General features: G+C 40.9%; 1 protein-coding gene across 1 annotated transcript in view; it reads right to left on the reverse strand.

Moving 5' to 3' along the window:
• Positions 1-7,994: 7,994 nt before the first annotated feature.
• The window catches only part of LOC308186174 (uncharacterized protein), a 45,081-nt gene continuing 27,014 nt past the window's right edge, over positions 7,995-26,061 (reverse strand). Inside the window, exons 2-6 of the mRNA XM_080575194.1 lie at positions 20,595-20,700; positions 13,777-13,842; positions 12,993-13,131; positions 11,405-11,526; positions 7,995-9,548 (exon numbers count right to left, since the gene is read on the reverse strand). Of these exons, the coding sequence (XP_080431320.1) occupies positions 11,469-11,526; positions 12,993-13,131; positions 13,777-13,842; positions 20,595-20,643 (312 nt within the window). The 5' untranslated portion in view covers positions 20,644-20,700 and the 3' untranslated portion in view covers positions 7,995-9,548; positions 11,405-11,468. The remainder of the gene's footprint in view (positions 9,549-11,404; positions 11,527-12,992; positions 13,132-13,776; positions 13,843-20,594; positions 20,701-26,061) is intronic.

Raw genomic sequence — 26,061 nt, forward strand, 5'->3', positions numbered from 1 at the left:
GATCACAGTCATTTGCTACGTGTCATCTGAAAGACAGGGGCTTGTTTCCTTTTTAGACATCCCTAGCTGAGGAATCATTTCCTGTTTAAAATACAGGATTTATTACTAGCTTGCTTGCTTCTTAAGGGCTGTGGTGGTGGGGGGGTTGTACAGATGACAACTGATAACTGAATCTGCTTCTCTGGGAACTGTTGGCTAACAGTTTCAGAAGTGTTTGATGTCCCCCATTCCCCCAGTTTCTGGTTTTCTTACACTTCAGAGAAGCTGAATTACTAGAAATTGTCAACCTTTGAAAATCAATCCACTTGACAGACTTTTTTTCTTTTGTTGGCCTGTGTCTGTGTGTGCATGTGTAATTTTCTGGTAAATCAGGTTTCAACTGTAATTAACCCATTCAAAACATTGTTTTTCTGTGCTTTAGCTGTCAAACAGTGCTGCACAGACACTTTTCTCATGTCAGATTCTCATTATATTCAGATTTCAGCATATCAGTTACTGGCCTGAGGAAATCAGAGCTAGGTCATGATTGCATTATCTGAGCCGCACACGCACACAGGTAAATCTAGACTCATGCAAGTGAAGAATTTCACACTGGGTCTAGGCCATTAGGCTGCTAAATGGAGGGAAAGAGTTGGAGTAATTCCTGGAAACTGCAAAAGTGAACATCTTGCACATTACTGTGCTTGTCCAAGCAGAAGTGTGTATCCCAAGCAGTGGGGAAGAATCATAGGAAGATGCTTTATATTTATACCTGTATGAATCACTACGTATAAGGGGTGCTTAGGAAGGGGTGCTTAGGAGATGTAAAGTTTAGGTGAGCTTTCTAAAATCAAGGTCATCACCTCTTTCTCCCTAAGAAGAGAACTAGAACCATAGAGTCTACAGAGATTACTCTCCTGTGAAAAATCAGGTATTCTGCATGTCAACAGCTCTACCCTCAGCCCTTTGCAGCGTGCTAGTTTTGAGCATGATGGAGAGCATTTTTGTTAAAGGCAAATAGCTTTTGAGTGGCTCAATGATTCTTCTATGTCTAGGGTGATTAGTGGGCCACAAATAACTGAGATTTCCTTAGTCTTCTCTGTGGGGCCCGACCTAGCCTTGCTGTAGCAATGAGCCTGCTTCTGCAAAGTGCTGAGTATCTTTGGTTCCCTGGAGTTTACTGAAAGAGCAGACGGTGGTCAACATCTCATAAACCTGTGCCAATGCTCAGCACTGAAATGAATGGAATGGAATTACTGAATTAACCAGTTTTAGCTAAACTTCATTAAAGAGAAGTATGCCTTCCTAGGTCATAATTTGGAAAAAGAAGTTCTAAATGAAAACAAATCACATTAAACTGTAATGTTGTCTTTCTTCTGAGACTGCACAGCAGATCCATGTGTATGGTACCATTCTTCTGTGAGGGCAGGGGATGGGAGGGCAGGGGAGGGGAGGGCAGGGGAGGGGAGGGCAGGGGAGGGCAGGGGAGGGCAGGGGAGGGGAGGGGATGGCAGGGGAGGGGAGGGAAGGGGAGGGAAGGGGAGGGGAGGGAAGGGAAGGGGAGGGAAGGGGAGGGAAGGGAAGGGAAGGGAAGGGAAGGGAAGGGAAGGGAAGGGAAGGGAAGGGAAGGGAAGGGAAGGGAAGGGAAGGGAAGGGAAGGGAAGGGAAGGGAAGGGAAGGGAAGGGAAGGGAAGGGAAGGGAAGGGAAGGGAAGGGAAGGGAAGGGAAGGGAAGGGAAGGGAAGGGAAGGGAAGGGAAGGGAAGGGAAGGGAAGGGAAGGGAAGGGAAGGGAAGGGAAGGGAAGGGAAGGGAAGGGAAGGGAAGGGAAGGGAAGGGAAGGGAAGGGAAGGGAAGGGAAGGGAAGGGAAGGGAAGGGAAGGGAAGGGAAGGGAAGGGAAGGGAAGGGAAGGGAAGGGAAGGGAAGGGAAGGGAAGGGAAGGGAAGGGAAGGGAAGGGAAGGGAAGGGAAGGGAAGGGAAGGGAAGGGAAGGGAAGGGAAGGGAAGGGAAGGGAAGGGAAGGGAAGGGAAGGGAAGGGAAGGGAAGGGAAGGGAAGGGAAGGGAAGGGAAGGGAAGGGAAGTCAAACATTTATTGCAAACCCTGAAAACACTTGGACTAGTACATAATTTTACAATATCAAATGAAGTGAACATGCAAAAAGAGAACACAAAAAGATATCTGAACACACAAAGATATCTAATGCATTTATTAAGCAAAAAGGGAGAATTGTGAGTGATGTTTTTTTCCTATTGTGACATGTAGTTATGGTGACTTCTGAAACATTATTTGTAGGAAATAAGAGGTGATAAAAAGTCTTCAGAAAAAAGTTTTTGATTGAATTAAAGCACATTATTTTAGCAAAGTGTGCTTTTGTCTGAAATGGTCTCTCTGCTGTTGTCATAAGCACACACCTCTTATTCTCAGCACTGCAAGGGATGAGAAAGAAAAAAACAAATCTTCTCTATTTTTACGTTCTGTTTATCTCTTTCTTTAGAATGAACTTTAAATCTGTCTTCTGTCATCCAGGTCAGTCAGCACTTGTACGCCAAAGGATTCATCACTAGGCAACATATTTCAAAAATCTGGAAAACAGAAAAAGATCTACTTAATACAACTGAAATAGAAGAAGTGAATAAAATTATTTACTTAGGAAACTAACATTTTGCTATGCCAACTGCAAAAACAGCTTTTACCAATCAGTCAATGTATCACTTTTTTTCTTTCATTTTCTTTTCTTTTGCTTCTATTTTACCCTGCATTTCTTTCATCCTTAAGTGAAAGAACTTTATTTCTTGTTAATTTCATGAAGAAATTAATTTCATCCTAAAATGAAATTCCAGGCGATTTTTCAGTTAACTTCATGAACTGTGGTCAATAAACAGGCTATGTACTAGGTTTAAAGACAATAATAAGCACTTCATTTCATGCAGTTGTTATCAAAACTTAAATAGTCTGGGAATGTAGAAGTTTAATTTCTCAGCAAGCTACTGTAACACAGAAACAAGCCTGTGCTCATCAGTGAAATATTAGTTGGCAATTGGCTTGTGGATTGTTAGTCTGTAAAATAAGCAAACCATTAATCAGCCTCTCCAAAGCACTAATGCTGAATCAGCTGAAGAGTTCAAACAAAGCAGCAGTCCTGCATGGGAATATTTAAAAATGATTTAGCTGGTGGAAGCTGCTGCAAAGTGCCAGCTGTTGGACAGAGATCTGGACATCTTTCCAAAGACAAATGTCTTTTAATAGATGTGTATATATAAAAAGTTAAAGGTGACAGATTCACCCAGGCTAGACAATGATCTTGAAGAGTTCGTCCTGATGTCTCCTGGTAGCAGTGAGAACATCTTCAGCGATACTTTCTCATATGTCTCCTTTTAAGCAAAGCGAGCCTGTGTGAGTGCTGGGCTGCCATTTATAGCAGTTTCTTCAACAGTCAGAGGGCAAAGAGCTTGGGTGACTTCAGGGAAATACCCTGTCGAAGCCAGATCTAAGTGACATGGAGAAAGGAAAGAAAAAGGAAAACTGGATGAAAGAGGGATGCTGATGGATAGTGAAGGTGGCTGAATGTTTCTCTGGAGTACAGCAGGCAAGCTGTACGTGTAGTGGGCAAGAGGGTGTCCAGCAGTCACTGGCACAGGCTCAAGCGTCATCTCAGAGGCTGATCTTGGCCCAAAACCCCAACTTAGGGCCCGTTCAGATGTGTGTTCCCAGAATGCACAGCGAGTGGAAGGGGCTGTATCCCCATGTGGTATGTAGCCTTATCCATACAGGAAAGAATCATTGGGGTTTAACAGAAGATTAGAAACTTGGAGACATCTCTTCTTGTGGTTGACTCTGCAGAGCATTAACCAAGAATAAGGAATAACCTTTACATGACCATCTGGAAAAACAGAATGTTTCTCGTTTCTGGTAGGTCCTGAGAGACTCCTCCAGAGTTTTGGGGACTTTATAAATGAGAGTGTGAAGCAAATGGGTAAGCATGTGTCCTTTGTTTTGTTTGTGGAATGTCACCACAGCCTCTGAGATAAAAATTAGAACCAGTGTGTACACATGTAGCAGTAATACACAGAGAAATCAAAATAGGAGCTCTTGTGTCAGAATTTCCTGCTTGGAAAACAGAATGTTTCATGAATAATAAAAACATAATGTTATTACAGCATAGCTGTGCTTTTAAGAGGGCTGCAATAAAATTTAAAAATTAGTTCAATCTTTCTTCATTCTATGTGTGCACATACATAAATGAGCAAAGTAATGGGAAATTGTTCACCCTCAAAACGTTTTGTCTTGTATTCAGATCTTGGACATGAGGATTGAGTAACATGCCCATTGGGGTTTTTCCAAATCTGCACATAAGCTGAGATTTTGCAGTTCTTTTTTAAGATGCATTGTTTTACAATGGAGATGCTAGTCATCCAAAATTAAACTTGATAGAGGAGCATGTGAAACCTCATCTTCACTGACACTCCTCAGCAAGAACTTTGCTCAATCTGTTGCTGCATTTGGAAGGGAGAGATTTTACCCGTCTGCTCTAACACATCAGCTATTTTACTCCATTCAGCTGATGTTAGAGTTGTCATGAAGTTTTAAAACAGAGCTGGCATCAAAAGTAACTGAAGCATGCCATGTGCTTGAATCCTAGCCATGTGTGAAAGGTGGCTTTAGCCACCAGTGGTAGTTATTCCCTGTGAGAACTGGAAACCTGGAGAAAGTGGTGAATCAAATATTCTTCACATTTTGTTGGGAAGATAAGAGTTAACACGGACCCTTGGCAACACATAGAAAATAAGTTTAAACTGTGCTGCTTTGAAAAGTACTTACATTTTAGTGCATTGTCAGCTATTTCTTCATTCCTTGGCCCAAACTTTCCATTATTTTTTCTTGTCATAACAGCACCACAGTATAAGTGAAGCTGCCTTGGTTTTTACCAGCTAGTGTCTGAAGCCTGATATGCTCACCAGCAACTTTGGCTAATGTAGAAGTGGTAAAGAAACCCACATGGAAAAGACATTACTGTTGCATCAAGAAATAAAACAAAGTTCATATTTAAGAACAGGTCATGTAGTAGGTAGCTTAATGTTTTTATGGTCCATGAGTTTGATTAAAAATCACTGTATATGTACCAGCTGTCTGCCAGGGAGCCCAGAGGCCCAGGAGGGGTTGGGGTGTGCTGTGCACCTGTGTGGGAGACAGGCCTGGGGCTGGGTGGTGCTCAGCCCCACAGGTGGTCAGGGAGCATCCACCTTGGCACCTGGAGGCATGGACAAGAGTGTTCTCAGGTTTGTATGGCCACCGTCCCGACACATAAGCATTGTGATCCAAGCTGCAGTGTTAGCCCTGTCTGCAGACTCTTGCCTAGGGTCCGGGTGGTTTCATCACCAGTATATCTATCACCAAACAAAACTGTAATTTGACACTTTCCTTTCCTTATGGTATCCCTCCTCACTGATCATTTTGATTCCCTTCAGCTGGTGGAGGTAAATGTCTGCATAAACCTAACAGTTCTCAAGTACAGTCAACAGAGAGGCACAAAGCTACAGCTCATGCTGATCTTGGTTATGCATTCCTGTGCTTCCAGATCATATATGAAAAGCTGTACGGAAAGCCTTTGTTGTAGAGCAGAACAGATGAAGCATTCAAAATTACATTCCTATGGACCCACAGATTTACAGTCTCTCATGGGTTAATCCTGTGTTTTATTTAATTTTAATTTATTTAGAAATCCAGATGCTAAGCAGATGTGCTTGTAAAAAAAAAAAAAAAAAAAAAAAAACAGCAATTTCCTATGAGAGCTGAGAAACTCACACAACAAACATAACCTTCTTGAAGAGTAACTGAAAGACCATTTTTTGTACTATGTGCTATACTTGACTCAGTATGACATGTACTGTGACCTGTGTCATGAAAACAGAGTCAGGCTGCTGTCAGATGTCCATGTGAAGAACAGGAAGGAGTTGAATGTGCTAAAGCAAAACCAACCTTACTGAGAACTTTTTTGAGGTGAAACTTGCATTGATCTTCAGCACAGTTCACGTAGTCTTTCCGTGGGAGCAAACTGTCCCCTAGACTTTTTCTTGCGTTGTAAGTCTGTGAGACAGATCAGCTGCCGAACCACCCATCAGCTCCACATGCTCATCTGCCTCTGCAGTTCCCACCACCTGCTATGGGGAGAGCACAGAGCAAGGAGCACCAATGCCAGGTCTTCCCGCCCCTCCACCCACGGTGCCTTTGGGGAGAGATGAGAAAATAGTCACATGTTTTTGTAGTGAGGCTTTTACCCACAAGCGCTTGCCCGCAGTCACCTCTGAGGGGTTATTTGATCACCTCATGGCTTTCAGGGGCTGCTCACCATTTCGAGTTCCTGCTCAAGAACACATATCAAGCAAGCACTGCTAAGTACACTGTGCGTACTTTGGGATTTCGGTAGTTCGGTCTCCTTAAAGACATAGTTCTCCTATCTTCACATTGAGTAGGTCACTCTGCAAGTACCTAAGTCTATCCACAGGAATGGTGGGAATGTGAATGCGAGAACCACGCAGCAGAAAGCAATATGACTGCTGATTATTGTGGGAAATTCTGATTTTATATGCCTCCCAGAAATCCAGCCATTGTCAGTTAATCAGATTCTGTAAGTATCTGGAGTGTTCTCAAAAGCATGAGATTGCAAGATTAAGTTACTTATTTTGAAATTTCATAGTCCTAAGCACAGTAAGGCTAAGCTAAGGAAAATACTGCTGGCATCAGTTTACCTTAATAGTAGTTTCAAATTGTAATCATCATACCATATGACTGGACTAAAAGTCAAAATCATTTCTCAGAAGTGCAGACAGGAAGATTTATAATTAGCCAAGCATTTGGTCATCTTCATTTTTTAAGTTAAGTATCCTGGTTTATCAGTTGGAAATTTACAGTATTTCCCAATTATTTTTTCATGTCATTATGAGCAATAAGCTCAGTGAATCATTTCTATCAGAAATATGAGCTGATCACATTACGATGTGTGGTACACTCGGAGAATCTGACTTGGTTCATGCATTCCATCATACCAAAATGTTAATTTTTCTTCATGCCACTTTCTAGCCCAGAGCAGCTAAAGCTGCATGTGGCTTTCCTTGAATTACAGATTTATTAATAAATAAAGTGTCACTGATTTCTCTAGGTGCCTCATCATAGATGTGTTACTTGAAGAAGCCAACGTCTATCTATCACACTACTTGTCAGAGCAGAATGTGAAAGCAGACGAAGAAGAGAGAGACATGCTCTTCTCTAAACCCGTTGACCTTCAGATAACCTCTCTTTGACAAAAGAGGTTTTGCAGTTTGTGTTGCTTCTGCTGCTGACAATAAGTTAAGCTCCCAAAGAGATCTTGTCTAAACCTCTACATCCTTTGTCTGGTAAGATTATTTGCTATTACTCCTTTGCACACAAAGAGACTCTGAAGAGGCACAGCACAGGTATTTAAAAAAAATAAAAATAAATAAAGAGCAAGAGAGAACCCAAGACACACCATGCAGAACTTTAAAAATGTCTCTCTTTAATGGAGCAGAAAACAAGTTTCCAAAGATAGAAAAATCATTACATTTCCTTGGAAGATTAGTCAGTATAGTTACATTTCCAAACTAAACAGATTACATTTTGCTGCATTATAAAATACATTTAGAAAACACTGTGTCAAGTACCACAGTACCATAGCTCTGAGCTCAGAGGGATTCTCATCTGTGGTACTCAGCAGTGCAGAATTAATGCTGGACTGCTGCATTTCTCTTCTGCTTCTACTTGATAGAGCCAGCTAAGGCTTTCTGGTCTAACCTTTGGCTTCTCATAGCTATTGTCTACCTCTCCAATCCCGCCTTCTGCCAGAACGTTCAGAGAGACAGCCCAACAAATTACTGTGACATTTCTGGAACAGCAGGAAAGGCACAGGTTACTGAAGCCTATTAACAGTATTTGAGAGGAAGATCTTTAGAAATATGGGGAAAGAACTGAGGAAGTAGCAAATTGCCTTCTTTTTCTGATAAACCTGTAAACACTTTTTTTTTTTTTTCTTGGAAATTGTTGGAGCTTGGCTGCGTGGTTCAGCTCGTGTCTAAAGGGAGTTCATCTCACCTTGTTCTTTGTATCCACTCCAAGGGCCAAATCCACAGAGGGCAATGACAAAACCCTCACCAGATTCAACTGTGATCAACTGTTTCACATAAGTAAATAGAAATTGCTTTTAAGAACAGTTTAAACATTTCAAATGGGAACCAGAGCAGTTACTGTCCTACTGAGTAAACATGGAGTTGCCCTTCAGGGCAGAGAGATGTACCAGGAACTTTTGTCTTAAAAACTTTTGAAAAATAAACCTTTCCATTGCTTGACTCCTGTTTCCAGTCTTAAAAAGTAACATTTCTGCTGATGGTAGACTTATGGAAAATGTTTTAGAGATCTAATAGAGAGGTCAAACTGTAATACCACACCTTTAAAACCACATTCAATTACAGCTTTACATGTGTAGGTGCAACTTTATTAAAAAAAAAAAAAAAAAAAAAAGAGCTTCAAAAAGAACCAAGAAAAAATGTTATTATTATTATTATTATTAAATTTAAGGTGGTAAAAGTAGACAGTGAAATGTCAAATTCAAAAATTCAAATTGTCAGGAAACCCTTTGTTTGTGGTTGTAAATTAATTTTCACACTTACATGTACATTTCTGACCTAATGAAATAGCAGAATACTTTGCTGTTAAATATTTGTTGTCCATTCGGTATATCATATAAATGAGGTCTTTTTCTTCACATTTGCTTTCCCAACATGTCTTCTTTCCCAACATTCATTCTTTTTTATCCTTCTTACTTTATCTTCTCCTCTGTTTCTAATTTCTAATCAGCCTTCCACCCCACTCTTGCAGCAGTAGCTTTTCTCTCAGCACTTTTCTCTGTACTGTGTAATTGCTTCATTCATTTAATTTTATCTGTTTCTAGTCCTTCAGTTTGTAACTGCTGTTTTCTACCTCCATTAGCCTTGCTCTTCTTTGTTCTCGTTCTCTAACCTTACTTTTATTTATTTATTTATTTATTTTATCCCCTTCCAACTTTTCTGTAGTCAGGATATGAAAAATAAGCATGACAGGCCCACTTATAGGACCAGAGGTCCTGGAAAATTATATTAAAACCTCGCTTCATGTTCTTAAATTCCTACCCATTATCATTGCCAAAAGTCTTGAAAGTACTGCTGTAATTAGTGTAACAGTTTTAATGGATGCAATTGGTTAATAGATGTAACTATATATGCCTGAACTTGTGGAGATTCTGAAATATTAGTCCACAAGATTTTCTTTTGTCTTGTACCCCCCCCTATTTCCCTGCAGGAAGAAAAGGAGAAATAATGCCATTTTTTATAGTAGGCACATAGAGAACTTCTGCTTTTAAATTATTCTGGCTGTAGGAGAGGTTAACATACGCTGTCTGGGTGTATATAGAGGCTAGCCTATTGTGTCTGTTGCCACAGTTGCCTTACTTCTGTCCTGTCCATCTTCATTCCCTGCAGATCACACACACACAGGCTCTTCTTGATCATGCTTTCTCCAAGGCCCCTGTCACAGAGACACACAAACACATGCCAGCTCTTGGAAGATGACCATACTTTATACCAGTGATGAGATCTAGGAGATGGGTAGAAAATTCAGATAAGCAGAAGGTGATCACAGATAGTTTTTGATGTAGAATCATGGAATAATTTATGTTGGAAAAAACCTCTAAGATCATCAAGTCCAACCATTAACCTAGCACTGCCACGACTACCTCTAAATCATGTCCCTAAGCACCACATCTACATATCTTCTGAATACTTCCAGGGATGGTGACTCAACCACTCCCCTGGGCAGCCTGTTCCATTGCCTCACAACCCTTTCTGTGAAGAAATGTTTCCTAGTATCCAACGTAAACCTCCCCTGGTGCAACTTGAGGCCATTTCATCTTGTCCTATTGCTTGTTGCTTGGGAGACAAGACCAATCTCCACCTCGCTACAGTCTATTTTAAGGTAGCTGTAGAGAGCAATAAAGATGCTCCCCTGAGCATCTTTTTCTCCAGTCTTTTTTAGACATTCCAACTTATCTCTAGACCCTTCACCAGCTTCATTGCCATTCTTTGGACATGCTCAAGCACCTCGATGTCCTTCTTGTAGTGAAGGGCCCAAAACTGAATACAGTATTCAAGCTGTGTCCTCACCAGTGCTGAGTACAGGAGGACAGTCACTTCCCTAGTCCTGTGTAAGTGCAAGAGAAACACTTAAACCCTTGTAAATTTTAACATACATTAACTAGGCATAACTAAAACCAGATATTTACTAGCAGATATTTACTAGGCAGATATTCTTCTAGGAAGAAGGTGGTGCTCCATTATAACTGGCACCATTTATCAGTTTTGTAGGGTCAGAATTTCTGCATTACATTTTCTTAGCCTTTAACAGATTAAGCATTTCAGGCCCTTCATGAGTTTGAGAAAAGAAGAAAAGGAGCAGCAAGACCAGCTCTTTGGAGGTGACAAGCTGTGGTAGGATGGAAGATAGGTTTGGTTAGCAAACTGGCACTTAACCACAGCTGGCAGAAACAGGACCACTGGGGACCTTGTTTTGTGTGTCACTGCCATAGCTCATGGGGGAGACAACTGCAGCTTGTGACAACCATTTGTATTTTTGCAATTGACTTTATTGTGATGAATTAGTTTGTTAACAGACTCATTTTTTCCTATATATAGACTTGGCTAGTTGCACTCTCTGTACTGAAAGCGGTGTGGTGACAAGTCAGTGAGGATGCTTCATCATGATGTAATTAGTACACATACCAACCCTTCAGACCAGCAGCCAGCTGTGGCTCATTAGGATTTTGGCTGCAGGCTGCCTTTCATTTATGAGCAATGTTCTCCCCTTCGTATCTGATCAGCACATCCTCATGAAAATAAACCTCAGCAGCACATACAAGGCATAACGTGGTGTTCTTGGAAGAGCCAGCAACACCAGCCAAATGTCCTGGTATGAATGCACAGACCTTGTCACCTACAGTTGTGAGCCTCAGAGCAACCCGCCAAAAAAGAAACTTTCCACTGCTGCAGTTGTGCTGCTGTGAGAATCCCTGGGTCATATCTACCACAGTTATTTCCTCATGAGGTGCCAGATGGAGCTGAACATTGATCCTTTTGTCCTAATGCCTTTTCCATGCCAATACCAGCTCTGATATGGGGGACTAGCAAAGCCTGTGTCCTGCTCCTTGTCCCCCTCTGCTAAGTGTGACCAGCAGAGAGACCAGGTGCAGTTCACAGTGACCCCTCGCCATGGCCACCTTGCAGAAACCCCCTGCAAAGGGCAGGACAAACGGCACAGTGAAAGACAGCCCCCTGGTTGCGCTCCCTGGGAAGTCTGGGTCCAAGCCCAGCTGCACAGGTGACACCTACCTCCGCAGTTCAAGTAGCAAACTGGACATCCCCGGGTAGCCTTTCTGTACATCTTGCTCAGGCCTCACTTCATCAGGCAGCGGGACCCCTGAGAAGGGTGTGGACCAAGCATGGAGCTGCTTCTGCACAGGGAGAAAAGGAGGCTTTCTGCTACGGAGGGGTGCTGGTAGGTGTGTGTGGGGATATTAGTTAACAGATTAAATACCCATGTCCCAGTCAGACCATTACATTGGGAAGTCATTTTTCCTGTAAGTGCTGCTGTGCCACAAGGGCATGCCTTCATCTTTTTTTCTTTCCTGTAGTTGAACTCAAGGCCTTCTCCCTTCAGTAGAAAGCCCTTTTCTGCTGTCAGAGAGAAAATGATTCATGTGTTAAAGACACCCTTCCCTTCAGACAGCAAGGCCCACAGCACTGATAAATGTTCCGGTGGTCGCTCAGCGGTAGGCACGGCTGCCATGGTCATCCCGGCCTGCAGTGTGGGGGCAATGGCGGCCGCAGGTGGGGAGGCACAAAATGGCGCTTCCCCCCCACTGCGCTCCAGCTGCAGGACTGCCCCTGCTTGCTGTGGGATCCGTGTGCGAGGGGATTTCCTGCGTGACCGCCGCTGCGTGAGCGTGCCGGAGCGTTTTGGAGCGGATTGATTTTTGTTGGAATTCCTCCAGCTGAGCTCAGTAATTGAGATGTTCCTTAAGCTGCGGTGGGGCACACTATAGAGTATCATTAGGATTATTCTTGTGTCGGAAATATAGGAAATTGAGCTGTTTAGGCAAACAGCCAGTGTAAACAAATATTGGTGTATGCTGTAGATAAAGCCAGGCAATCAAGCTGCTTCCTTCTAGGGAAATAACAAAAATATGTACGAAACTACCCTTACCCTTTCAATGGACTTTTAAAAATTATTCCCTCAAGCTACATATGGGTGACTTTAAATGCATTGTTAACATCTTTAGACCATGTTTGGTTTCCTAGTACAGGAAGTAATAACAGTAAAGCAAATAAACTCTTTAATAAAACTGGCACATGAGCAGAAGCAAGGATAATATCATGATATCACATTCAACAGCACTAATAATATTAATGAAGCAATAGTTGCTAATAAGTACTTTAAGATGTAGCAACAACTCATTTCTAATTAGCCAGGGTTTCTGCTAAAAAAAAAAAAAAAATCATTAAAAGGAGATACTACAAAGTTCCCCAGGGTATACAAGGCACAGTGTGCCAGATGTTTCAGGTGAATAGTGTCTTGGTAAAAGGATAAGGACATAAAAGAAATTCCTGCTCCGTGTGAGAAAGTATAAAAGAAAAGGTGTGAGGGGTTGCCTGGGAAGTGAATTCCAGACTGCTATGTATAGCTGCACAGTGCTACTGCTGGTCCATTGGAGCATGAACAAGGAACCAGGGGGAAGCATTTTACTGTGGGTCCAGCATGGTGTTGTGCAGCCAGCTTCTCTGATCATGATGCAAGGTGAGTGAGAAGTTCTTCTTTCTGGCTCTGCCCTCCCTAAGTCATAAGCCATCCATCAGTGCAGGATCACAGCTAATAAACTGTCTGAAGAAACAGGCGAAGTGAGATGAAAATGAGGCTTACGGAATCAAGGGACTGCCATGTCCTACTTGACATTTCTGAACGCTCGGGCTATGACCTTTGGCAGAACACCCTGAGTCCTGTGCTGGGCTTGTTTCACAGGCTTGCTGTGCTGTCACCGTGCTTGTTCCTACGCAAACAACTGCAACAACACAAAAACATGTTTCTTTTCATTACACTGTATAGAGATATGTCACTTGCTGTTTTTTTTTTTTGTTTGTTGGTTTTTTTTGGTTTTTTTTCAGAGCTGCATGTCAGAAGCTTAGGAAAACTATGATCTGTGGGAACATGACCTAAAAATGCAGCAGAGGCATTGAGAACAACACCTCAACAGGAGGTTGCATGGTGGCTGGCGCTATGCTCCCTCACCCACACACAGGACAACATGGAGCACTGCCTCCCTGGGCATCAACAGCCACTAAGACCAGCATGCCTAGCTCTTGGGAGGGCACAGCCTGGTGGGACATACCTCCTCCCCAATACTGCCCCAGAACCACAGTCAATACAGCATATATGAATGATTTGTGCCAGGGCTAGAAGGCCATAGACAATTCCAGTCCAGATCTTTCCAAGTCAAAAAAATAGCTTACTCTTATTACTGCCATTGACAGTTTTCTGCAATGGCCATAAAATGCAAGATTCAAGCTGATTACAATCTAATTTATGTAATCTCACACAATAACAGTACTTTAAAGCAGTAAGATTTGAGAATAATTCCACTGAGTTGTCAGCAAGTTACAAGTCTGCTGTAAGCAGAAAATGTCACAGACAAAATTGAAGTTTTTACCTGTCAGGGTAATTGCTCCACAATTCAAGGGCTGCAGAAAGGTTTCAGCAAATTCAAACTGTTTCTCTGTTGTGAAAGAAAGCAGAAAGTAATGTTAAAAAAATAAAAAAAGAAAAAGAAAAAAAAAGAAAGAAAAAAGAAAAGAATCTTTTTAATGGTACAGTGAAACTCTGTATGGCTTTTGAATCAATGAGAAGCATTACTAACAAGTTGGAGGGAAAGCTAGAACTTGCTCTATTTCCAGAGTTTTTGGAGACTGTTCTATATTACAGTTAAGTTTTATGTGTTGAGATGAAAGAATATTTATTCTTATTGTCTTTAACTGTAATGGAAACTGGGCCTGGAAAAATCATGTCAATAAATCAAAACATCACACTGTATTTACATATACAATCTCTATTTCTTCCATAACAGTCTGAAAAGTTCAGAACTCCCCCCCCCCCCCCTTTTTTTTTTTTTTTTTGTTGCTGGACCTTCATGTTAGAAGATCAAAAAGATCTGATAAAATGCAGATGCAGGCAATTTTGTTTTAATCCAGACCACATGAGCCACTAGCAGACAGCACATAACCATTTGGAAATGTATGATTTGTAAGCAGCTTTGGAAACAATGTATACCAGATTGCACTATATGGTTGGCCATTTTCCTCTTGGTAAATGATACAGTTCTGAACTCATCCTCTCTACTTAAACTGAGAATTATAGTGTACACTTGTACAGTCTCAGTGGCTAGTGCAGCTTTAGACGAAAAAGGCTAGAATTCGTAAATTGTTCATTTTGTCTTCTTCCTTCAGTAGAAATTTGCTCTAACCCTGTATCTCATGAAATGCCTTTAAAAAGTTTATTTTTTACATAACATAATGCAAATAAAAAGACAATTAACAAATACTAAAAAAAAAAAAAAGTTAAAGCAGGAAATCCTATTTCAAGATAAGAAATAAAAGCATCATTTTTTCCTACACTCAGGTGGACATTGCAGAACTGCTGTCACCAGTAATTCCACAATGCTGGGAAATGTCACGAGTGTTGCCACTTTAATTATTTTTTTTTTCCCAATCCAAGATCATCCAGTTTTTGTTGTTTTTTTGTTTGTTCTACTGTTTTTTGTTTGTTTGTTTGTTTCCTTTAAAGAAAGTTTGAGCCAAATTTTCAAAAGCAGCCTTTGTGCATGAAGGTTTTAAACATGAGCTATGATGTCTGGAAACATCATCACAAGAATTTACTCCCTCTGTGTGTATGTTCTTATACATGCATGAACTGTTGGGAGGCTGTATACATTATGGTTAGCCATTGGCTTCCAGGTTGTAACACAAGGCTTTGATTTCTTCTCTGCTGATTAAATTGACAAGTAGTGTCCATTAGGCTAAATGAGAGCAGGATACTCTTCAGAAGCAGTGCTAGATCATTTCAAGGAAGGTAAATTTTATAATGTATCTTTCTGTTCCTTCACACTGATGATGCAAGAATGCAAGAACAATAAAAAAGTTTGAATATAATTGTGGGAAAAACAAACTAACAAACAAACTAGATGCCATGTCCATATGAGCAAGTGGTAAGAGCTTTATTTTGGCCACCAGCCAAAGAGGTCCATAAAGCTGACATATAAATATGAAAGAAAATGACGTGAAAGGGGAAAGTCTTTATAGAATCATGGAATCAGAATGGCTCAGGTTGGAAGGGACCTTAAAGGCCGTCCAGTTCCAACCCCCCTGCCATAGACAGGGACACCTCCCACTAAATCAGGTTGCCATGGGCCTTGTCCAAATTGGTCTTAAACACCTCCAGGGATGGAGCATCCACAACCTCTCTGGACAACCTGTGCCAGTGCCTCACCACCCTCTGAGTGGAAAATTTCCTCCTAAGCTCTAATGTAAATCTCCTCTCTTTCAGTTTAAAACCATTCCCCCTTGTCTTGTCATTATCCAGCTGAGCAAAAAGTTGCTCTCCATCTTTTTTATAAGCCCCCTTTAAGTGTTGAAAAGCTGCAATAAGATCACCCCAGAGCCTTCTCTTTAAGCTGAACAGCCTCAGCTCTCTCAGCCTTAAATCATCTCAGTCTTGATCATGTTTATACTATTCAACTTCACTGGAGTTATTTTGATGTACATTGTGAAACAAAAGTTGTGTTGCTGTGTAGATATGTCTCATAGACAAGAAAAATATTAGAGCATTTTCTACACTGTGAGATTTTTTAGAGCACAGTATAGGAAGAAATCTGTGCTCTTAGATCTGAAGGTCCCCCGTCAACAGACAACAAGGCATCCATTGCTGCAGAATATGGACTATATATTTTAGTGGTTCCACACTCTCACCTTAAAATGTACTTAAAGAATGTTTAAAGTAATTGTCAGAATAGAATGAGCTGCCAAAATGGCCAAAGGTGGCCATGCTGTGATATGAGAAACCAGGCATTTATTTAGGACACTGATGATAGGGACTGTCCACGGGTCTATTGCTGGAAGTGTCTATCCCACATGATGCAGAAACCTTGTGGGTATGTGCCTATCACATAGTACAACATCTGACAGAAATGCTCACTCATGATTGCTGGAAATATGGAAGGTTTCTGGGTATCTGATGGCAAGCAGAAATCATTCAGATTGGTGTCACAACTGTGAGGAACCAGCTAAAAAGCTTCTGGGAAGAGCGTGGCAGAACTAAGCCGTCTGGACTGACCGGTTCTAAGGGCAGGGGCCCCCTCTGTGCCTTTCCTTCCCTCCCACTGAGACTGTCTGTCTCCTTTCCCTGAACAGCTCCTCTGCTAACCATTTGTAATCAATACCTTCCAAAGGCTTTGCACTCGAATGGCTGCAGTGCAGAGATCTGGCTGAGCTAAGGGGAGGTATGGAAAGGGTGCTCAGGGTATACCAGCTGGCTGGTGCATTTTCACTCTTTCAGCAGAAGCACTGTTTTAATTTTGACCAACAATGTGAACAGTTCATTTCTTCCCAAAGAACAAACGAGTGTTTCTTCAGGGAGCCAGCACAGCAGTGCTGCCTGTGTTCGCTGTCAGGAAGCGTTGAACAGCAGGGCAAGTTCAGCTCTCTCACAGGGCTGGTGTGCGTCATCCCCTGTGACGCACACTTCCTGTGGAGCCCACTCCACCTCGGAGCATCCTTTCAGAAAGTCTGTGTGAACTCCACCAACACAGGCAGGGGGCTGCCAAAAAAAGCCACGTACTTCTCACTTTGGGACAGAAACAGCATCTGCTGAGTATTTCCCTGAGTCTGAACACTGCAAAGTCTGCAGTTTTTCAACAACTCTTTTATTAGAGGAGGGGAAAAGTCTTCAAATCTTTTGGGAAATCTCTGGACAACTATTTCCATTAATAATTCCTGAAGAAGTCTTGAATCCCTCATTGACTAGGATAACATTCCCATAGCATGTTCCAAGTTCTGCAAAAGCCATTAATACAGACTTCTTTGAGCAGCACAGCTCTATGGGCTAGAGAACATTTGCCATGCACAGTATCTAATTGGCTCCATATAGCTTGAATAACTGTGTCACAAAAGAGTTGGAAGAGGACTGAAATCTTTTACCATGGCTCTCTGTATCTTTAGATATGAGATCAATGTGGGATTTGTTTAAAGTGTAAAAGGCTTCTTTCTTACCTCATATTTCTGCAAGTACCTCAAGTGCTATAGAGCAGGCAAAATTAAAATTCACAAGAATAAGCTGCATGTCCTCTATTCCTCACAGCAAAACAGCAAATACACAAACAACAATATGGACAATATGGAACTCAGTCACAGCCTGTCAAGAACACAAGGTGTTATGCAGGCAGTAGGTAGGTTTTCAAACACTGTGTCCAGGTTTTCCAGTATAAGCTGCAGTTTGGTGGGACAGACTTTCAGAGTCTCACAGATACCTAAGAAAAATAATCCAGACAGTGAGTTATCCAAAGTGAAGTAGTTTTGAAAAATCTGAATGTGCTTTGAGGTTTTTTGTTGTTGTTGTTGTTATTGTTTGTTTGTTTGTTTGTTTGTTTTAACATTTAATAACATTTTTTCAAGTTATACAGGTATCAGATCTGATATCTTTATCTGAAGAGGAAATTGGACGACAGTTTCTCTGATCCCCTCCACACTATCACACATTAGCAGGACAGGAAAGGCAGCAGAATTACACACAAGGGAGCTCTGGGAGTGCATGAGCAACTGTTATTCTAGATGGGCCCTGTCAGAAGGAAGTGAAAAAAAATATACATGTTTCTATTTATAGACATACTATGAATGTTGCGATTGTTAAGACCTTTTCCTTAAGACAACAAATCACTGCCTTTGAAAATATTTTGTGCTACCTTAGATACATTCTGAAACTCAGTAAAGATGCATTGCATTTTAAAAAAAGATTTACTGGATTTTACAAGAAGCTAGATGTAAAGTTACTAAGGAATATTACAAAGCTCTTTGGTCTGGAGCTCCCTCATAGCAATGCCCCTTATCTGTGATTGCTATGGCTACGCTAAGCCTAATGCTGCAACATATAGTTTAATAATCGCAAGTGACAAAATGGCATCACTTAGTTTACCTCAACAGAAACTACTCATTAAATTATAGAATCTTCATAAAATCATAGAACAACCCGGTTTGGAAGGGGCCTCAAGAGATTATCAAGCCCAGCCTTTTGTGGGAAAAGGGAGTCTAGCTGAGATTATCCAGCACCCTATCCAATTATTCCTGCTGCCCCTTGTCTTCTCTATGTGGCTCACTGTGAAGCAAGGGGCTTCTTTCTTCTTTGTAGCCACCCTTTAAGTACTGGAACACTGCGAAGAGGTTCCCCAGAGCCTTCTCTTCCCCAGGGTGAAAAGACCTACCTCCTTCAGTCTCACATCATGGGGCAGGCTCTCCAGCCCTTTGATCATCTTCATGGCCCTCCTTTGAACCCTCTCCAGTTGGCCTTATTGAATTATGGGGACCAGAACTGGACACAGTGCTCCAAGTGCGGCCTGACAAGTGCTGAGCAGACTGGGATGGTCTCCATTTGCAGCATCCCCTACAGATGCAGCGCAGGATTGAATTTGCCTTCATTGCTGCAGTGGCCCACCGCCGGCTCTTGTTCAGCTGGTTGTCCACCAGGACCCCGGGTCCCTTTTGGCAAGGCTGCTCCCCTTGTGAGCCACACAGACCTCATAGATCTGTACTGGGCACTTTGGTGGTGGTGTCCCAGGTGCAGGGCCTTGCGCTTGTCTCTGTTAAACGTCATACAGTTCTTGTTCACCCACCCTTCCAGCCTGTCCAGAGCCCATAAATGGCTCTCCCTTATGAGGTATGCAACTCACCACACAGCTTAGTATCATCAGCAAGCTTGTGAGGGTGCTTTCAAACCAATTGTGTATCTTTAACAACATCCTGGCTATTGAATGTATTATGGAGAGACAGCACACCAGATATTATAGAGAGACAGCACACAAGTTTCCAGGTGATGGAATTTACCTGCTGTATAAGTATGGAATACCTCAAAACTCCTTTTTGCTGCTATAAGAGTTGTTATATTTGTTCTTAAATTCAGCACATGCGGTGAATGTGCTGTAGAATTCTCACAGCTTCATGATTAACATGATTAATTCCAATTGTACATACCTAAAATAAAGTATGTTTTATTTAAACTAATTACTTTGGTGAAATGCATTAAAAATAATTTTTCTGTTGTCTACTTACTTGATTACATTTCTAATCCAAACATACTAATAGGAACGAGACAAACTAAAACCAGAAACAATTTTCAAAGACGTTTCTAGTCTAGATTTAAGGGCAATAAAAATAAAAATACAAACAATAATAGTATAAATTACATCAATTTTGCTTATCTCTGGATAAGAAGATCTGATTCAGTCTGAGTTTCACATGGGTAAATCCAGAGAAGTTTTTATTAAAATCAACATACTAGAAGCACTTTCTTGTTATTTCATCAATTATGCTTTAAAATTGAGTTGTTTCCTTTATGTGCAAAGTAACTTGGCTGTTATCAGTAAGTGCTTGCTTGGCACTACGAATTAGGATAATGTCTGGAGGTGCTTTTAAAGGCTGCATCTTGCTCTTGGAGAAATTAATTTAGCTCATTCATGGCAGTGCATTGAGATCTGTGAAACAATGAACTAGATGTTCTGTAGTTTCCAGCAGTGTGCAAACAGACTACATTTCCATAAAGGAATTACATATGGTAATTGAGCCTTCCACAAGTTATACCTTCAGTAGTAATTTTTCAATTTCAGAGTAATGTAATATATGATCAGCATTGTACTCACTTTACACAGGCCTGCTTCTTTCTATTGCCTATCTCTGGTTAATCTCTGTCCAGGACTGCTGGTAGTATAATGACACATGCCCTCCTACATTGCCATGGAGTTTATACTTGTGAAATCTCTCCCACTCTCTTGGGACAGGGACATGCAAGTAGTGAGCTATTAAATCTTTCAGGACTATTTCATAGAGCATTCCCCTGCAAGGCTGCAATTCCAAAAAAATTAGCCAGTCTGTGTGAAGAATTGGGGTCTGTTCAAATATAACCCAATTGTTCAGTCCCAGTTTAAATTAAATCCATCTGTCTTAGATCTGAATTGCTTCTCTCGTAGGTGGCTTTGTGTTTCTTGCTCGTCTAAACTTCTAAAAACTACCCTGGTAGGTGCTGCAACAGGCATGAGACCAGACCAGACTAGGGCTAGAGAGATCATCCAAGTACAGGAGCAACTTGCCCAGAAAGGAATAGGAAGCTGGTGAGGCCATGGTTCAGCTACCCCCAAGAATACAACCAAGAGCAGTAAATTGCCTTGTGATCCATTACTGTTTAGCTCTACGGGAAATTTTGGTAGATACTCACCTTTCTTCAGAGTTGCTGGAGAGCAGAACAAAACACCAAGTGTCAACATCAATCTGCCTTCTGGGATTAGCTCTCTCCAAGTACTAGGCTCTGATTTAAATGGAGGCTTGAGAAAGAAAAATAATGTTTGCATCATATTGTTACAAGTATGGAGGAAGCAAATTAAAAGTAAGGGGTAACAAAGCATTATATGACAGGACTCTAATTGGGAGTTCCAGATGTGCTGTCTATAAGACAAGATCAGATCATTGAAAATCATATTTGGGTAATAACTGTTTAGATGCAAGGACTCAGGGGGGTAAAATGGACTATAGGTCCAGCAATATGAATATTATGTTAGTATCAACTACTAGAATAAGTGAGATGAAACAAGGCCTCAGGAAAATATCAGGAGTTTTATCCAGTTCATACTAAATGCAGTCTGATAGCTGGGTATTGAGAAAGACATGTCAGACTGAAATGGAGGGATTATGCCAAGGGCTACAAGTCAGGTGGGAAAGAGAAGTCTTGTGAGGCACTGATAGGCACTGTAGAGTTGATAATAAAAACAGACTAATAAATTCAAAGAAAGAAGGAAGTTGAGGGACATGTCTAGTAATGGGGAAAAAAATAAAGGAGGGTCCCTAGCATAAAAGTAGGGATAGTTCATAGTGAGTTTACAGCAGAATTAAGAAAATACAGAGATGCGTGTAGAATTAAAACTGAATGTTGGATGTGGATCCCCATCACATCCACTTAGGCAGATCACATTATGAAGTCCATAAAAGCCACACAGCTTTCAGCATCATCCCACTTGTATAATTTCCCCAAAATACTTCACGTTTTGTCTGCTGGCAGCCGTGTAACATTCAGTAGAAGTGGATTTTTTTCAACATACTCACTAGTGTCAGAACACTTGCTATTTTTTGGTACTGGTGGCAAACATTTGTCAACTGAGTGAGGTCAGTTCTGCCAACGTGGAGGGGTGTTATGAGTCCCATCTCATACATGACTATTTCATTATCAGAGAAGAACTGAACTGAATTGTATTACTGGAGTTTTCAAATCAAACCATATGAAGAATATAAGACTGTCCTTTTGTAGTTAGTCTAACAGAACCATAAAGACCTTGGTGTGGGCTGTTCAGGGCTGGGTGACACATTTACCCTCCCATTAGTGGGTCCCAATTCCTCTGAATACAGACCCATGTTCTATAAGAGAACCACCCAAAGCCTGTGGGGGTCAAGACAAGTCTTTCTGTTGGCTTAAACTCAGATCTTGTTTTCAGTGGTATACATACAGCAGCTGGAAAATACATGGAAACTCTCATAAATTTTCAAGATTTGCAAGCTTGCTCACAAGAGAACCAGGAGATTTATATTCTACACTGAAATATTCTGTGCTGATTTATAGACATGAAACAGTCAAAGCTGCCTACATGTCATTGTTTACTAGTGACATAAATAAAAATGGGCTGAACTCAGTTAACAAAGTGTACGTGCTTTCATTTCTCAGCACGTCCTGTATTTATAGGAAGAGGTTCTTTTAAGCGGGAAAGTATTCTTTCTCATCTAAATATGGCGGTAGTGAAGCACTTTTGTTTAGTTTTGTTTGCTTCTGAAAGTTTTCATATGAAATTTAATATGAATTCTCTAAATATTGCCACTTCTTCCAGTCTTTCCTAAGATGTTTGTAAAGTGATCATTCCTGAATCATAAATCATGTAAGTATTTGTGGAAGTCACTCTGTCCTGGCTTAACTAACTGGTAATGAAGTCTTGACAAATCAGCTTCTAGCCCATTGCATTCAAAAAGCTTTATGTTCCAGTTCCTATCAATTCAGAAATAATCTCTGTGGTCATTAAAGCAAACAAAACCAAAACAGATAGCAAACCAAACCAAACCAAACTAAAAGCCCCTTGCTTCCCAGTAGATTCTTCTCTTCAGTGTAATGAGTAGCACCCAGGTCTACTACCTGCTGGGAAAATTATTTTTTTTACAGTGTTTATTTTGTAGTGCTTATAGTAACACCTTGATTAAAAAATAATAATAATAATAAAAAAAAGTCTCAGCAAATCTATAGAAGTTTAAAGATTACACCTTTGTTATGTGGACCTCTGTTTTCAACGTTGTGATATAAATCTCTTAGAAGGCTTCAATATTAAATAGCCTTTAATACAGACAGATTCTGGAAAGATGGTGTAAAACGTGGTAGGCAGACTTCACAATTTTCATGTACAGTGCCAACCAGCAACAGACCAGTTTAGACTGTAGAAGTGGTTTTGTGCTGAAATATCCTTGGAATACTTGCAAGACCTTACTGTCTTGAGAAGCTCTTACAAAGCAGAGTTGTTGTCACGGAATGAGTTTAGAGTGTGGTGTCTTTCTTGAACTTAACATACTTGATTTTTGTCCAAAACTTCCAAGAGCTGACTGGTCTATACCCTCGGTCGTCCTGCTCTGACTTTCTGTAAGGTCCTCCAGACTCCCAGTGGCTTTCTCTAACTCTGCCTTAAGCTACTGCTATCAACTCCATCACTCAGTCTTAGAGCTCATTCCCTTTCCTGAATGTTTATACGGCAAATCTTTCCACAAAGCCCTTTCCCTCACATTATTCCTTCCTTTCATTATCCAAAGCATTTCAGAAAGTATTTAGATTTTGGTGTTTTTAAGGATAATTTTGGAAAAACAAACAAGCAAACAAAACAACAACAACAACAACAAAAAAAAACGAATCATTATTTCCCTTCAAGTTCATTCACTAGAAGACTTAATTGGGAAGAAAAATGAAATACAGATTAAATGTAAATCTTTTGCTGTTAGAGTTAAAATAGTGAGATACTGAGTGAGCACCCGCATAAAAGTAAAATCAAATCTTAAGCTGCAGAATATTAGATATTGTCAAAATAATTAGAAATGATGTTTCCAGTCCATTTCAGAACTAACAACTGATAAATGAAAAAGGTAGATTTTTAATTAGGAAATTGAACACTCTCTTTCTCTCCAAATGTAAAATAATTATACTTCAATTAAAATACTAAAATATTTTATAATAAACTTATTTAAATTAATCACTTTTTCATGAAACAGAAGGCTGATACTCGGGTCCATAGTTGCCCAGTGATTTCTAAACTCTTGCATTTATGCTTGTGATGGAACACCTGTCTGTTACTTGTTCAAATGTGTTGGGGAATATGCATAGATAATACATACATACATACAGGAAAGCTTGTTCAACTGTCAGATTTCAAGAAAGGTGTATGTTATTTCAGTAAGTTTGCGGACAACACCAAGCTAGGGGGAAGTGTTGATCTGCTGGAGGATAGGAAGGTCCTGCAGAGGGTCCTGGACAGGTCCGTCCTGGATCAATGGGCAGAGGCCAAGGGGATGAGGTTCAACATGTCTAAGTGCAGCGCCCTGCACTTTGGTCACAACAACCCCATGCGGCGCTACAGGCTTGGGGCAGAGTGGCTGGAAAGTTGGGCAGAGGAAAAGGATCTGGGGGTGTTGGTCTAAGGTCACCTGAACATGAGCCAGCAGTGTGCCCCAGGGCTAAGAATGCCAGTGGCATCCTGGCTTGTATCAAGAATAGTGTAGCCAGTAGGACCAGGGAGGTTAATCATCCTCCTGTACTCTGCTCTGATGAGGCTGCACCTTGAGTACTGTGTTCAGCCTTGGGCCCCTCAGTACAAGAAGGACATCGAGGCCCTGGAGCGTGTCCAGAGAAGGACAAGAAAACTAGTGAGGGATCTGGAGCACAAGTCTTATGAGGAACTGCTGATGGAGCTGGGGTTGTTTAGTCTGGAGAAGAGGAGGCTAAGGGAAGACCTCATTGCTCTCTACAGCTACTTGAAAGGAAGGTGTGGGGAGCTGGGGGTCAGCCTCTTCTCGCAGGTAATCAGCAATAGGACTAGAGGGAATGGCCTCAAGTTGTGCCAGGGGAGGTTTAGGTTGGAAATTAGGAGACAATTCTTCCCAGAAAGAGTAGTCAGGCATTGGAACGGGTTGCCCAGGGAGGTGGTGGCATCACCATCCCTGGGGGTGTTCAAGGAAAGGTTGGACGTCGTGCTTAGGGACGTGGTTTAGTGGATGATATTGGTAGTAGGAGGATGGTTAGACCAGATGATCTTGAAGATCTCTTCCAACCTTAATGATTCTACGATCGTTTTCCTAATGAATAATACATCTAACTCTTTTCTAAACATTTTAATATTTGTTTCCAAGGATTGCATAAAGTTCCATAAATAATGATATTCTTGAACTGACAGGACCAGTTACATTTATGTTTACATTTAAGTTATATAACATAAATATGTATTAATACAGGAATTCTAATATATAATCAGCAACAGTTCTTTATTTTTTATTAGATTTATGTTTGATTCTGGCATATGTTTCTAAGAGCCAATATTACAGAATTTATGTTCCTAATTACTGTTGAAAATGCTTTTAAATATTCCTTCTTTCAGGTTACATTGTCTATTAAATTCTGCTTCCTATCAGACCCATACTCAATAGCTTCATTTGCAAATCTTGTTTTTGTATCCAAAAGTTTCTGATTCAGTCCTCTGTGTTGGTTATGGTAGCAAACATCTCAGAAACACAAGAGAAAGAGAAGCAACAACTGACCTTGAGTTAAATGACTGTTTAGTTCAAAGACTTATCGTGTTGTATCAAAGTCTCTGAGGCACAAGAATATGAGTGGTTTGTAAAAATACATATTTGAATTAGAAAAATAATAGGTATGTCAATCCTATGATATCACAGATTGCTATGTCCATCTCCTTTCCAGCTGAGTTCCATATTTATTCAGGAGTTCCCCATTCAGCTGCACCAACTGACTTTGAAAATACCAAAGTTAAATCTGCAAATTATTTCTTTTTCTCAGGCTTCAGAAAATGTGAAAGTCCACTTAGTCATACTTATAAAGAGACGATGTGCGGGGCTTGTAATGTAAGCATGTTTTCCTGCAAAAACCCAAAGTATAGTCTGAACATGAGGCAGAGACAGTCATTTGGAACGATAAAAATCATCCCAACACACATAAACATACTAAAGGACTGTGGAGCTACTGCTTTTGTTGGTGAGCTATGGGGAACCTCCCCTGCCACTGCACGTCAGTATAGGTCAATGGTGTCTTGCAATAGGGAGACATCCTGGCTGCCTTGTACACCTCTTCATCTGCTGTCTCTGTGAAAGGATTCAGGTGAAAGGCAGCTTTGGAGGTGTTGGGGCTGCTCTTCTGCACTCATGATTCTGTGCAAATAGTTAAAGCAGTCACTTTTGGAAAGCAGCTCAGTGCATTAGACAGAGAGATGAAGTACTAAGCATCTTTCATCATTGATGTTAACCAGTGAGATCAGAAGTCCTCACTGACTCCTAGTCAATGGTAAGAGGTAAACTGCAATATTGTGCCTTTCTCTCCCAATGTGACTTAATAGCTGTGGTCCTGCAGTTCTCCCTCACAAGTCTTTTGTCACACAGCTACA

Source organism: Anser brachyrhynchus (genome assembly GCF_964034855.1).
Source record: "Anser brachyrhynchus genome assembly, chromosome: Z".
Taxonomy (NCBI): Eukaryota; Metazoa; Chordata; class Aves; order Anseriformes; family Anatidae; genus Anser; species Anser brachyrhynchus.